Below are 14563 nucleotides of genomic sequence, written 5' to 3'. Positions count from 1 at the left end.
AAAGTGGGAAGTGTGCAAGTCATGGCAGGTGTGCAAAAACTCAAAAAGTGTTACCACCTTGGGAGGTATGCAAGCTCTCAAAGTGGGAGGTGTGCAAGCCATGGCAGGTGTGCAAGCACTCAAAAAGTGCCACCACCATGGGAGGAGTGCAAGCTGTGGGAGTTGTGCAAGCACAACCTGCGCTCGTGTGGGTTGTGAGTGCTTGCATACTTCCCATGGCAGCAGTGCTTTTCGAAGGACTCTGGTGGGGAGGCTCTGCCTCACCCGCCTCCCCACCCACTGCACGTTCCTGGTTGGTGTTGGGTGCCACCCATGGGTGGTCCAGCGGGACCCTATTGATCAAATGGAGCACTATTTTTGTGCAACTTCATCGGCATACTGCACTCCACAGCACAAGACAAATTCACATTTACCAGGAAAGTCTCTTGGCAACCAGCCAGTGCTCAGGTTCTGCAGGCAGACGCAGCGCCCAGGCAACTCTGGAAGCTGCACAGGGCAGGAGCTCCTCCCAGAACACGAACTCCACTTCCAAGCCCCACCTCTCTCGCTCGGGGGCGACAGAAGTTGCTCTTCTCCGCTCAACTTCTCGGCCAATGGGAGGCGGCGTGGGCGGGGCCCGGGCGAGGCGAAGCATAGAGATGATGGCGGCGGGGACGGCAGCAGCAGCGGCAGCGGCAGCAGCGCGGTGGCGTCTCCTGGCGGCGGGTTCGAGAGTGTGAGTGACGCTCATGCAGGAAGCAGCCCGTGCGCTCTTTTCTCGCGCCAGCGCTGGGGAGAGGGAGGGGTAATGGGTGGGTGGCCTGGGCTGGGCTGGGCAGGGCAGCTCTGCCCCTTCCCTCCCCACTGCCAGCTGCCTCCCTGCCACATTTCTTAGAGCCCTCAAGCACCACAGCCTCATGAAGCAGCTGCCTTGTTAGAATTGTGCCTTGGAAAAGAAGGTGCAGGCTCCCTCCTCTCCCCTTGTCAGCACCTGAAGTGATTCAGGCTGCAGTCCTAGCCACACCTTCCTGGGAGTAAGCTCCATTGACTGTAATGGGACTTACTTCTGAGTAGACAGCCACTGGATCGGGCTCTGAGGCTGCCATCCTATCTGCACTTTCCTGGGAGTTAGCTCCATTGACTCTACTGGGACTGACTTCTGAGTAGACAGGCTTGGGCTCTAAGAGTGCAATCCTATGGATACTTTCCTGGGAGTAAGCCCTACTTAACTCAGTGGGACTTGCTCCTGAGTAGACATGCATAGGATTTGGCTGCAAAGCAGCAGTCCTATACACATGCACACTTATCTGGGATTCAGGCCACAATACTCTCCATGCTTTCCTGGGAGTAAGCCCCAATGGAACACAGTGGGGCTTACTTCTGAGTGGAACATGCATAGGATTGCACTGCAAGTCCCATTGAACACAGTGAGGTTTACTTCTGAGTAGGCACATCTAGGCTTGTACTGTAAAGGGTATAAATTCTTCATGTAACTGGTACACAATCCAGATTGCTGACTGCAGAGTAGGGACTCCCTAAAGCACCCATTTTCAACCACTGCTGTGGCACACAAATTAAAAGCAAAGTGCTGTGGGGCATTTGGTGGGCCACTGAGATACAGGAAGTTGGACTAGATGGGCATAACATTAAAAAGGTGGCAGAGCAGCTTTTAAACTGATCCCTGGGGGAAGGCCGACAGGAGCCGAGGGGCATCCGGTTCGGGACTCCTCATCCCTATGGGATGAGGATGGGGAGGTTAGAGAACAACAAGACAAAGGCAGAGTAGGAGAAGAAATTGGGAAAGGTAGCGTGATGGAATGTGATAGACGGTTTGGCACAATGAGAGGATGCGGGGACAAAGGAGCGAATAAGCAGCCCATCCTGGGGCATTCCGTGTACAAATGCTTTTATGCGAATGCCCGAAGTCTACGAGCAAAGGTGGGAGAACTGGAATGTCTGGTGACAAGGGAAAACATTGACATAGTGGGCATAACGGAAACCTGGTGGAATGCGGAGAATCAGTGGGATACCGCAATCCCGGGCTATAAACTCTACAGGAGGGACAGGCAGGGGCGTGTTGGAGGTGGGGTGGCCGTTTATGTTAAGGAAGGGATAGAATCCAGCAAAGTAGAGATTGAAGGTTGGTCCGACTCCACCGTAGAATCTCTGTGGGTTAAATTACCAGGCTTGTGCAGCGATTTAATACTGGGGGTGTGCTATCCTCCAGACCAGAAATCGGATGGGGACCTTGAAATGAGGAAACAGATCAGGGAGGTGACAAGGAGGGACAGGGTTGTAATCATGGGGGACTTCAATTATCCTCATATTGACTGGGTCAATTTGTGTTCTGGTCACGATAAGGAAACTGGATTTTTTGACGTGCTAAATGACTGTGGCTTAGAGCAGCTAGTCATGGAGCCCACCAGAGGACAGGTGACTCTGGATTTAATATTGTGCGGTACGCAGGACCTGGTTAGAGATGTAAATGTTACTGAGCCATTGGGGAACAGTGATCATGCTGCGATCCGTTTTGACGTGCACGTTGGGGGAAGAATACCAGGCAAATCTCTAACAAAAACCCTTGACTTCTGACGGGCGGACTTCCCTCAAATGAGGAGGCTGGTTAGAAGGAGGTTGAAAGGGAGGGTAAAAAGAGTCCAATCTCTCCAGATTGCATGGAGGTTGCTTAAAACAACAGTAATAGAGGCCCAGCAGAGGTGTATACCGCAAAGAAAGAAGGGTTCCACTAAATCCAGGAGGGTGCCCACATGGCTAACCAGCCAAGTTAGAGAGGCTGTGAAGGGCAAGGAAGCTTCCTTCTGTAAATGGAAGTCTTGCCCTAATGAGGAGAATAAAAAGGAACATAAACTTTGGCAAACGAAATGTAAGAAGGTGATACGGGAGGTCAAGCGAGACTATGAGGAACGCATGGCCAGCAACATCAAGGGGAATAATAAAAGCTTCTTCAAATATGTTAGAAGCGGAAAACCCGCCAGAGAAGCGGTTGGCCCTCTGGATGGTGAGGGAGGGAAAGGGGAGATAAAAGGAGACTTAGAGATGGCAGAGAAATTAAATGAGTTCTTTGTATCTGTATTCACGGCAGAAGACCTCGGGCAGATACCGCTGCCCGAACGGCCCCTCCTAACCGAGGAGTTAAGTCAGATAGAGGTTAAAAGAGAAGATGTTTCAGACCTCATTGATAAATTAAAGATCAATAAGTTACCAGGCCCTGATGGCATCCACCCAAGAGTTATTAAGGAATTGAAGAATGAAGTTGCAGATCTCTTGACTAAGGTATGCAACTTGTCCCTCAAAAAGGCCATGGTGCCAGAAGATTGGAGGATAGCAAATGTCACGCCTATCTTTAAAAAGGGAAAGAGGGGGGACCCGGGAAACTATAGGCCAGTCAGCCTAACATCCATACCGGATAAGATGGTGGAATGCCTCATCAAAGATAGGATCTCAAAACACATAGACGAACAGGCCTTGCTGAGGGAGAGTCAGCATGGCTTCTGTAAGGGTAAGTCTTGCCTCACGAACCTTATAGAATTCTTTGAAAAGGTCAACAGGCATGTGGATGTGGGAGAACCCGTGGACATTATATATCTGGACTTTCAGAAGGCGTTTGACACGGTCCCTCACCAAAGGCTACTGAAAAAACTCCACAGTCAGGGAATGAGAGAACAGGTCCTCTCCTGGATTGAGAACTGGTTGAAGACCAGGAAACAGAGAGTGGGTGTCAATGGGCAATTTTCACAATGGAGAGAGGTGAAAAGTGGTGTGCCCCAAGGATCTGTCCTGGGACCGGTGCTTTTCAATCTCTTCATAAATGACCTGGAGATAGGGTTGAGCAGTGAGGTGGCTAAGTTTGCAGACAACACCAAACTTTTCCGAGTGGTGAAGACCAGAAGTGATTGTGAGGAGCTCCAGAAAGATCTCTGGCAGAATGGGCAGCAAAATGGCAGATGCGCTTCAATGTCAGTAAGTGTAAAGTCATGCACATTGGCGCAAAAAATCAAAACTTCACATATAGGCTGATGGGTTCTGAGCTGTCTGTGACAGATCAGGAGAGAGATCTTGGGGTGGTGGTGGACAGGTCGATGAAAGTGTCAACCCAATGTGCGGCGGCAGTGAAGAAGGCCAGTTCTATGCTTGGGATCATTAGGAAGGGTATTGAGAACAAAACAGCTAATATTATAATGCTGTTGTACAAATCTATGGTAAGGCCACACCTGGAGTATTGTGTCCAGTTCTGGTCGCCGCATCTCAAAAAAGACATAGTGGAAATGGAAAAGGTGCAAAAGAGAACGACTAAGATGATTACGGGGCTGGGGCACTTTCCTTATGAGGAAAGGCTACGGCGTTTGGGCCTCTTCAGCCTAGAAAAGAGACGCCTGAGGGGGGACATGATTGAGACATACAAAATTATGCAGGGGATGGACAGAGTGGATAGGGAGATGCTCTTTACACTCTCACATAATACCAGAACCAGGGGACATCCACTAAAATTGAATGTTGGGCGGGTTAGGACAGACAAAAGGAAATATTTCTTTACTCAGCGTGTGGTCGGTCTGTGGAACTCCTTGCCACAGGATGTGATGCTGGCGTCTAGCCTAGACGCCTTTAAAAGGGGATTGGACAAGTTTCTGGAGGAAAAATCCATTACGGGGTACAAGCCATGATGTGTATGTGCAACCTCCTGATTTTAGAAATGGGTTATGTCAGAATGCCAGATGCAAGGGAGGGCACCAGGATGAGGTCTCTTGTTATCTGGTGTGCTCCCTGGGGCATTTGGTGGGCCGCTGTGAGATACAGGAAGCTGGACTAGATGGGCCTATGGCCTGATCCAGTGGGGCTGTTCTTATGTTCTTATGGGCCTTTGGCCTGATCCAGCAGGGCTGTTCTTATGGTGTGCCGTGAGTGGTCCACAGGTGTGCCACAGGAATTTGGGGGAGGTCATTTATTAATAGGGCCAATGGGAGATGTTGAGCCCCCATTGGCAGCATCGTGTGCCTTGTCAATTTTCAAAAACCTGGTAGTGTACCTTGACCATTTTAGTGCCTTGTCAGTGTGCCATGAGATGAAAAAGGTTGAAAATCACTGCCTTAAAGGAAGGACAGTCAACCTATTAAAGAATAGTAGCCTGAATATTTATAGTATGCGTGTTTACTGGGACCTGAGTTCCACTGAGTTAACCCACTTCTGCCCAGCCCACAGGTGTACACTTTTAATCCCTGTTGCATATATGCAACCTTGGGCAGAATAAGAAGGGTTTGCTTGCTCTTGTGTTTGTGTGCACAGGAGCTTTGCAACACCAAGCATGTGCAGGGTTACTTGGAAGTCAGCCCTGTCTGGTCCAATAGAACTTACTTCAGAGTAAGTGTATAGACTTGCAGCCTCTATCTTCAACTTTTTAATTATGAAGGCTGTAGTCCAGTGATTTTCAACCTTTTTGTCTCATGGCACACTGACAAGGTGCTAAAATTGTCAAGGCACACCATTGGTTTTTTGATATTTGATAAGGCACACCATGCTGTTGATGGGAGGCACAAATCCCCCAATCGCCCTATTAATAAATGACTCTTCCCCCAAATTCCCGTGGCACACCTGCAGACCATTCACGGCACACCAGTGTGCCACAGCACAGTGGTTGAAAATGGCTGCTGTAGTCTAAAAGCATGCTTAGTAGAGAGTGGCCTCTGTTGAACCCAGTGGGACGTGTTTCTGAGTGAACGTGCTTAGCATTTTATTGCATGTTTGAATACACCTGCACATTGCCAAACTCACTATGTAAGTGTGTTTTCGAGACAACCTGACATTTAATAAAAAGTAACTACCTGACATTAAAAGGGAAGGACACCTTTTCATAGTTTATTTTTCATTTCCTATTAGTGTTGCACCACTTCAGTCACAGAGGCCTCCTCAAGAAAAGGGAACTTTTGGTCTCTTACCTTGGGGCTGCATTGGCACTGGAAAGTTGAATGGTGTTAAGCCCGGAGTCTCTTTGAGAATGAGAACTCTTCTAAACTAAACAAAGACTTCCAGTTAAACCATTTAAGGTTCACGGGCCTTCTATAACGCCTTTTAACTAAATTGTCTTCTTCACAATCTTGGTGATTTAAACACAGCACTGGAAGTGTGTATTTTCTTTTCAGACTGTTTAATATAAGCTTCTGCATGACATGGGAATTCTAATGGATATTGCTGAAGGTTAGAATGGTGTATGCCTTTCTCTGACAACAGGAATTCCACCAAAGCCAACATCCCCAAGATGAATGCTCCATCCTCCATCCCCAGCTACAAGATATAACAGCCTTACCATGCAGACTGCCACTGTCACATTATATGATACTGCTCTATAAAGTGAATAAAAAATTGGTAGTGTAAGAATGACTTGGGACAGAAAGAAGCCATTTGGAAGTATTGGTTTCATAATTGATTCAAATATTTCTGTGAGGCTGATTTTGAAATATTGGGTTACAGAAGGCTGAAAGCACTTTTAGACCTGTTCACCTACATCTTCTTTATCTGAAGTACAAATGGCATAATTCTGTTCCGTTCAATGTTAGGTTCATGAGATCATGATGTTCACAAAGCAAAGTGATGCTTTGTGAAGCATCATCACAAAGCACCAGTGATGATTTCTTGGAGCATGTGAGTGGAAACTAGTGAGGGGTCTTGTGTAAAACATGGGGAAGGTTTAACTATTGCAATTCTAAGTGCAGTTACCATGGCATAAGCCTCCTTGATTGCAGATTGCTGAGTAACCATGCTTAGGTTTTCACTGCACAAATTTCACAGAGTCAAGGTAGCCTTGAATGCAATTGTGTTGAGCAATATGACATGATTGCCCCATATTGGGTGGCAAACTCCACTGTCTTGTACAGTATGACAGCACTGAGAGCAGAGCTGCATTTGGATGCAGAAAAGTGTGACATTCAGCTTTATACATGACACATCTTCCTTACTAGTGATTTATACCCAGTAATTGATGAAGCAAGAAAGGGGTTTTTAATTCCATAATGGTTTATTTCTAATCAGCTCAGGGCATTGAAATGATTGCCTCTCTGGAAAATTTATCCCAAAGCTGTGTTTAACTAGATTGGACACTAGAGGGTGCTAATGCAATATATCCAAACATGTTTCTTTGTTAATACGTAAAAAGTTTTTCTTGTTTTGCAGTGTTTTAGCAAATGGAAATCTTGAACAAATAAGTAAAGCATGACTATCCAGTGACAGTTGCATTTTGTTTAGAAAATCTTGGTTGTTATACATGTTTGATAAATTATCTTTGAACTGAGTCTTTTATTTTACCTGAATTTTTAATCTGAGTAATTGAAGTTTTTGTTTATACATTTCCTAAAAGTTTTCTTTAACAGAGAAAAAAAGTTATCTCTTGCTTCTGGAACATTGTGGAGATTTGACACCTAAATGCTGGTGTTTAAAAGAATGTTCATTTGAAAGTACATGTAGGTTTACAGGTTTTGCACTAACTAGATTAAGAAAGTCTTTGCAAGACTATATTATTGTGAGCCAGGACAGGTCTGCGCATCAAACAATCATATTTGGCACTTTTTGCAGTGTTAACTGAATGGCATTTAGCATCTTTCCTGAGTAGCCCAGAGATTTTCCTATGGTCCAGGCCTCTGAAAGTGGTTCTGCTACTAGTTGTGCCTGTGTTTTTTATCCTTTTGATAGTGATCTTAGTAAACAGGTGTTTTGCACCTTTTAAAAATTTGACTCAGTTTATCCTTTAAACTCTTCCTTGTAGCGTATTCCCACCCTTATGTTTATTCGGCCACATAGCTGACTGGCACACTGCCATGGGGCACACCAGTCAGCCTGCTGCCCCCTGCATCTCGGAAGTAATAGCGGTGATGTGATGACATCACTGCAATTACTTCTGTCTTTGCTGCAACTGACTGTGCCGAGTCGAGCGAGGCTGTGGGGGCAGGCAGGTTATCCTGCTCGCCTCTGCAGCCTTTCTTCTTTGGAAGCCGCTGGCTTTGCTCAGAATGACTGTGGCTCAGCTGTGAGTGAGGGGGGCAGGACCACAGCGACTGGATTACCACTGGCATTGCCACCCTAGGAAGACTGCCCCCCAGGATCTTGTGACCCCATGAGCCCCTTCAGCTACGCAACTGCGTTTAATAGGTCATGTCATTTTCCTGCAACTGCCAGCTTACCTTGAAGTGAATTAGAGAGTATGCACTGTTGCATTTTTTTTTTTTGGCGTCATGGATAAGTCCTGACCAACCATAAACTAGCAGACAAAAATGCCTTATGCCAATATGTATTGCAGAATTCTGTGAATCAATGAACTGATATTCCCCTCCAGAAAAATATGGCACAGGATAATAGAACCCAGGGAATTCATCTTTGTAGAAGAGCAAGTCATGACTTTATCTATTTGATCTAAATCTGAATTATCATGGTATTGGGAATACCTTTCAGGCCATCCTTTCTTTCTGTTTCCAGTTCTAGATGATTCAGTGCACTTTAATGAAAGAACAGTTCAGCTGGTCATTATACAACTCAAGTTCCTTCTTTTCATTCCTTTATTTTAATGACATTGCAAAATGGCTAGCCATTGTGAAGTCTCTTCCGCAGTGAAAAAGGAAGTGATGAAACTGAAGAATTTGGGGCATGCCGAGTCAATTTTCTAAAATTTAATGTACTCATTGTAGTTAAACAGTTAACAGAGACATTTTATATTGAGCTTTCAGGTGACCTAATTTCCCCTAGTACTGTACATTTAGCTTTATACATCTGCACCTAATTTGTAAAATGGACTTAATGAGAAACTTCAAACAGTTTAAACGTCAATTACAAAGAGGGCAAGGTTTTAAAGTTCCAGTAATCTGTCCATATTGGTCATTGAAACTTGATCCCAGCTATATATAATTCAATACAGATGTTATTCTAAAGCCTTGAAAATAAGAACCTTATATACGGTTGGCACTAACAAGCTGTTATGCTGGGTTGTTGCTACACTTGGTTTGCTGTGTAAGAGTGCACTTACTGCTTTCGTCTAGGACAGACTAAGTTGTACTGAAAGTATTTTTTTAAGTCCTTATTCCTCAATTGAAAAAAGTACCTGCTTTTTTTTTGGGGGGGGGGGGGTTGTCATAGGAATGACTTCAGGTTACAAAGTGAAGTCATCAGCGTTTCTCATAATTCATTTCCATTGTTGACAGCTAATGTTAAGACTTGATCCAGTGGGCTTTGCCCCAGCAAATAAATGGCCATTCTGGAGAGTGTTGGCCATTTGTGAGGATGTCACACAAGTTCAGAAGTAGTGTGAGTCATTGCTGTTATGATAGGAATATCCTCTACTTTTGGATTGATGTTGCAGTGTCATAAGAAGAGCCCCACTGGATCAGGCCACAGGCCCATCTAGTCTAGCTATCTGTATCTCACAATGGTCCAGCAGATGCCTCAGGGAGCACACAAGCAACAAGAGACCTGCATGGTACTCTCCCTTGCAATGTGCATGATCATAAGGAATGACAGAACAGGACTTTTCAATTATGTCAGTGCAACTTAACACCTAAGACAGCTTTAGTTGTTACTTAGGGTGCAATCCTAACCAACTTTCCAGCACTGAGGTAAGGGAATAAACAAGCTGTAGACCTCTCCAGCCCCACACGCCGGGGCAAAGTTTTGCAATGGTACCCCCCATGGCAGTTGCATCCCCCTGCGCTCAAATCCACCCCCCTCACCTGAGGCTCACGGAACCTCGTGTGACCCAAGGCTGCGCTGGGGAAGCCTCTCTGAGGTTCCCCAACACTATAAACTGTGCTTCTGGAAAACTGGAAGCACAGTTTCCAACCCTGTTGGGAGCCTCAGAAAAGCTTCTGCAGGGCCCTACAGCCTCGTGCGCAGGGCATTTGCCCCATCGAATACAATGGTAGGTCCACAGCTGGAATAAACATTCCGTTACATTGAGAAGGCCTCCATGACTGCTACCCAACTGCAGGATGCAGCGCATGCCCCATTGGCACAGCTATGTCAGTGCGAGAAAGTTGGTTAGGAATTGGGCCTTAGACACTTAGGAAAGAGGATGCTCAAGTGCCTTGGCTGCCCTCTTTTTATCTCTTCTGAGTAACATCTGAAGAGACTGCTTGTGCATATTTCTTGGGGGATATGTTATATCTGCATTTAGTACTCATGTGTCTCTTCATGGATCATTTGTGACTCCTCTATTTGGTGCTGCTGAATAATATTTAAAGCTACTTTTAATGTTTATTATTAGAATGGGGTTGCAGCTGATATTGCATAGTGGGAAGAGCGACACATGAAATGCTGCGATGCCTATATTATCATATACCACTCTGTATGATGTTGCAGCTATGCAGCAAGCTGAAGAGTTTTCTGTTTGGCGGAAGTAACTGTGGTGAACAACTGCCATTGACCACATTATAGGTGGATTGTTATAGTTAGCTTAATTTATTCCAATAGGTCAGAAGGTATCGGGGATATTTGATTAACAAGATTTTGGAATGAGCCATAAAGCTAGGATAGCTAGCTAGAAGATTAACAGTCAAAGAATCATTGGTGACTTCAATTATTTTTACAAAGTAGCAGGCATCTGTCAATTCAGATGGGAATAACCCAAACGTTTTTGGCTGGTGGCTCCCTTGACCTACTGGGTCATTTTTTGTGGCTCCCCATTGGGGCTACAATCCTATACATTGTATAGGACAGCAGGCTTTATGTGAGGATTCCATGGCTCCCCTGACTGGTTTCCATGGGTCCCCAGGGAACCATGACTCCCAGTTTGGGAACTACTGGAGTAGTTCCAGTAAAGAGATTTAAACTGATTTAAATTGATTTAAATCATCAAAGAGATTTAAATTGCACATAGAGTCTTAATTGGAATGCCCCTGCATTTTAGAGAACAGTTAACCCATTTTTGCCTGGCCTACAGACGTACTCATTTGGTCCTGATGCGTATATGCAATGTTGGGCAGAAATGGCTTAAACAACCTGAACGTGGAATAAATAAAGAAAACTTCATTTTGTGATTATATACATGAGGCAGAGAGAGCATGAAAAGATATGACTTGTTAAAGCTTTAGAAACTTGGAAGTGAAAACTCTAAGAGTGATCCTTAGCTATATTATCTACAGACTGACTTTTTCTGCACATTTCTTGCTGCTTCAAAACAATCCTGTAGTAGTTGGTGGCTACTACCTTAGGAACTAAAGGATAGTCCCCATTTTCAGAGGCATGTTCAGTGCTGCTGCTGTCACTGCTTTCTCTAATGGCTGTTGGGGAATTATGATCTCCTAGCATTCCCGCCACCACTCTCTCCACTGGCCAGAGAAGAAGGAGGTGCAGGAAGTGGTAGCAGCACTGGATGCCAAGGGAGAGAGAGAGGTAAGTCTTCCCCATCATCCTCTCAGTGCTTACTGCCACTGCTGCCACCTTCTCTAATGGCTGGTGGAGGGAATGCTGGGAGCCCAGAATTTCCTCTGTGGCTATTAGAGGAACCAGTGGCAGTAGCACTGGATGGGAGTGAAGTAACCAAGGGTCGGGGGTTGCTGTTATTCTAATTAATGACAAGAACAGTGCCAAAATTGTCAATACTGCAATAGATATCCCTTTAAAAGCTTAGGGCAGAGGTTCCCAAACTGAGATGACCTGTCTCTGCCCCCTTATGGGGTGGGGCGGTGGCGAAGGCAGTGACATGATCACAACAATCACACTGTGCTACGGAGAAAAGGCACCAGCCTTCTGGGGGATGCAGGAAGCCTGCGAACAGCTTTGCAGGCTCCCCAAGCCTCAGAACAGCTAAAAATAACAATAGCAACCCACTTTTGCTTTTTGATTGCAAATTGGAAGTGGGTCATGATTCTTAGCTGTTTTGAGGCTTGGGGAACCCTGTAGAGGGCTCTGCAGGCTCTCCACACCCCCTGGAAGGCAGGTGCTGCCAGGGGTAGGTAAAAAAACAACCACCCCTTTGTCCTTAGCAGTGGTGATACCATGGTGATTGTATTGTTGCCTTTACTTCTCCCCTGCAAGCACTTACAGCTGTTCCAAAGCTCCCAGAGAGTTTCAGGTGGCATGAGGGCAGATAACAGGTCTCTTGTTATCTGGTATGCTCCCTGGGGCATTTGGTGGGCCGCTGTGAGATGCAGGAAGCTGGACTAGATGGGCATATGGCCTGATCCAGCGGGACTGTTCTTATGTTCTTATGTCCTTAACCACTGGCTTCGAAGGTAGAAGAAGAGTAAGACAAATATGAAGGCCCATCAACCGCAACATCTAAACATCAGGGATGCCCTTTTAGGATCTTGGAGCAGTAAGGAGATATGCAGGCAGGGCTATAACACTAAAGGATGTTTTTTATTTTTAATTCCTCAAAAGGTTGAGAACTTAAATTAGGGGATGGGTACAATGAGGTGACTTATAATTGGGACCCCTTGTGCAAATCTTTCTCAAAGCAAGTGGTTGGCAACCTTCAGTCTCGAAAGACTATGGTATAAGCCTACAGCACCCGGTATTCCCAGTGTTTGCTCAGTGTCTGTGCACAATATCAGGTGAATATGCAGACTTTCAAATTGGGCATGATAGCTATGGAAGAAGACAGGAAAAGCACCTGGTGAGGACATGATTCCTCCTGAGGTATATAAGACCAACATTGAATGGTGGGCCCCTTTCCTTGCCAAATTGTTTACTTACATTAATGCCACAGGATTTTTCCCGGAAGGCTGGAGACAGAGTATTATTTTTCCAGTTTATAAAAAAGGGAAAAATTCCAACCCCCAGAATTATTGCCCAATCAGTCTACTGGATATTAGTTCTAAGATTTACTGTCGTTATCTCCTTCTGAAGTTGGTTAAGTGGGTTGAGGAAAATGATATTTTGCATCAAGAACAAGCTGGGTTTAGGAAAGGCCATAGTACGGTGGACCAAATCTTTGTCCTTCATCATTTAATCTGTAAATATACAAGCAGGCCATTTAAATGGCTCTTTGCAGCATTTATAGATTTTTCTTCTGCATTTGATACAGTCCCTAGGGATCGTCTATGGGATAAGCTTGCTGGGACTAATATTGATAGGAGGTTGCTGCTTTTAATGCAAGAATTATATACCAATACCACCTTGAGGGTAAGGATAAGTGCAGATGGTAGACTGACGGAGGAAATTTGTTCTACCAAAGGTGTTAGACAAGGGTGTTTGTTGGCCCCACTTCTTTTCAATCTTTATATCAACAACATTGTAAATGTTCTAACTCATGCAGATCATTTCCCCCCTCAATTGGAAATCATAAGATTGCAACCCTCGTTTATGCAGACGACATTGTTTTATTATCTTTGAATAGGAAAAGGCTTAAGAGAATCCTAAATAAGCTGCAAGATTTCAGTGATTCGGAGCAACTGAAGGTGAATTACGCCAAATCCAAAATAGTGGTTTTTGGCAAGCGTTCTCCAAAATTTAGTTGGACTTTGGGTGATCGCAAGATTGAACAAGTTCCTGCCTTTAAATATTTGGGTGTATTCTTCGATGAAAGAAACAGCTGGAAATTCCAACTTCAGAATGTTAAAACATTAGCACAAAAATCAAGTTATGCCTTATTAAAATTTTTCCATTCTAGAGGAGGCAACTTGGTAATTCCAGCTTTAAAGGTTTTCTCGGGGAGAGTAATTTCACAAATGTTGTACGGTATAGAGATCTGGGGTATTAAACAGAACAACATATATATTCCCAAAGTTGCCCAAAATAAATTTTTGAGGCACATTTTAGCTGTTCCACCATCTACTCCGGCAGCTTTTCTTAGAATGGAGACAGGTATGGTATCTATTAAGGCCAGGGCTGCCGTAGCTATAATTTCTTATTACAAGAGAGTCCTGGACATGCCAGAAAATCGTCTTCCTAAACTCTGTTTGGCCGAGCAGTGGAGAAGAGGAGGCTGGGCCACTCTGGTGCAAATGCTCCTAAAATCTAAAGCTCTTTCTACTGACATTTTTGTCTTTTCTGAAATAAAACAAATGCTAAGGGAATGGATGTTTAAACTGGATAATGATCAGGACTTAGATATAGTAAGATCTTCAAATTTTTCCCAGCTGTATTGTTTCCTGAAACCAAGTCACTCAAGAGTGCAATATTTGTATTCACTTACCTTTGCCTCTTTGAGAAAGGCGTTCACTGAACTGCGTTTTCAAACTATGCCAACTGCAGTTCTAGATGGCAGATATATGTCCATTCCCAAGCATTTGAGGCTTTGTATTTGCGGAGCAGGACAGATTGAAGATATTGTACATTACCTGCTTCATTGTCAGCTTTATCAAAATCCTAGGGTAAGATTTTTGGAGCCTATTTTGGCTACCCGTCAAGGGGAGAACACACGTACGAAATTGTACTGGTTACTTTCTGATTGTGACCCATCGGTCACCTATAGTGTGGCATTGTTTGCTAAAGCTGCCAGAACTATTCGTGCCAACTACCTGGTGGAAATAGCGGTAGATTGTAAAGGAGATTCCTTAATATGATGGGTGTAGGTGCCTTTTGTGCTTGATTTTGACCTAATTTTATCATCTTATCACTGTTTGTATCTGATGTATTTTTGGATTTACAT

The 14563-nt window shown here is 44.7% G+C and overlaps 1 protein-coding gene across 1 annotated transcript in view; it reads left to right on the top strand.

The window, feature by feature from the left end:
• The first annotated feature begins 641 nt into the window (after positions 1 to 641).
• Positions 642 to 14563, top strand: part of CLYBL (citramalyl-CoA lyase) — a 239328-nt gene continuing 225406 nt past the window's right edge. The window contains exon 1 of the mRNA XM_066621349.1: positions 642 to 715. Coding sequence (XP_066477446.1) covers positions 642 to 715 — 74 coding nt within the window. The remainder of the gene's footprint in view (positions 716 to 14563) is intronic.

This window comes from Tiliqua scincoides, chromosome 3 (assembly GCF_035046505.1).
Source record: "Tiliqua scincoides isolate rTilSci1 chromosome 3, rTilSci1.hap2, whole genome shotgun sequence".
Lineage (NCBI taxonomy): Eukaryota > Metazoa > Chordata > Lepidosauria > Squamata > Scincidae > Tiliqua > Tiliqua scincoides.
This window is presented reverse-complemented; position numbering and strand designations above follow the sequence as displayed.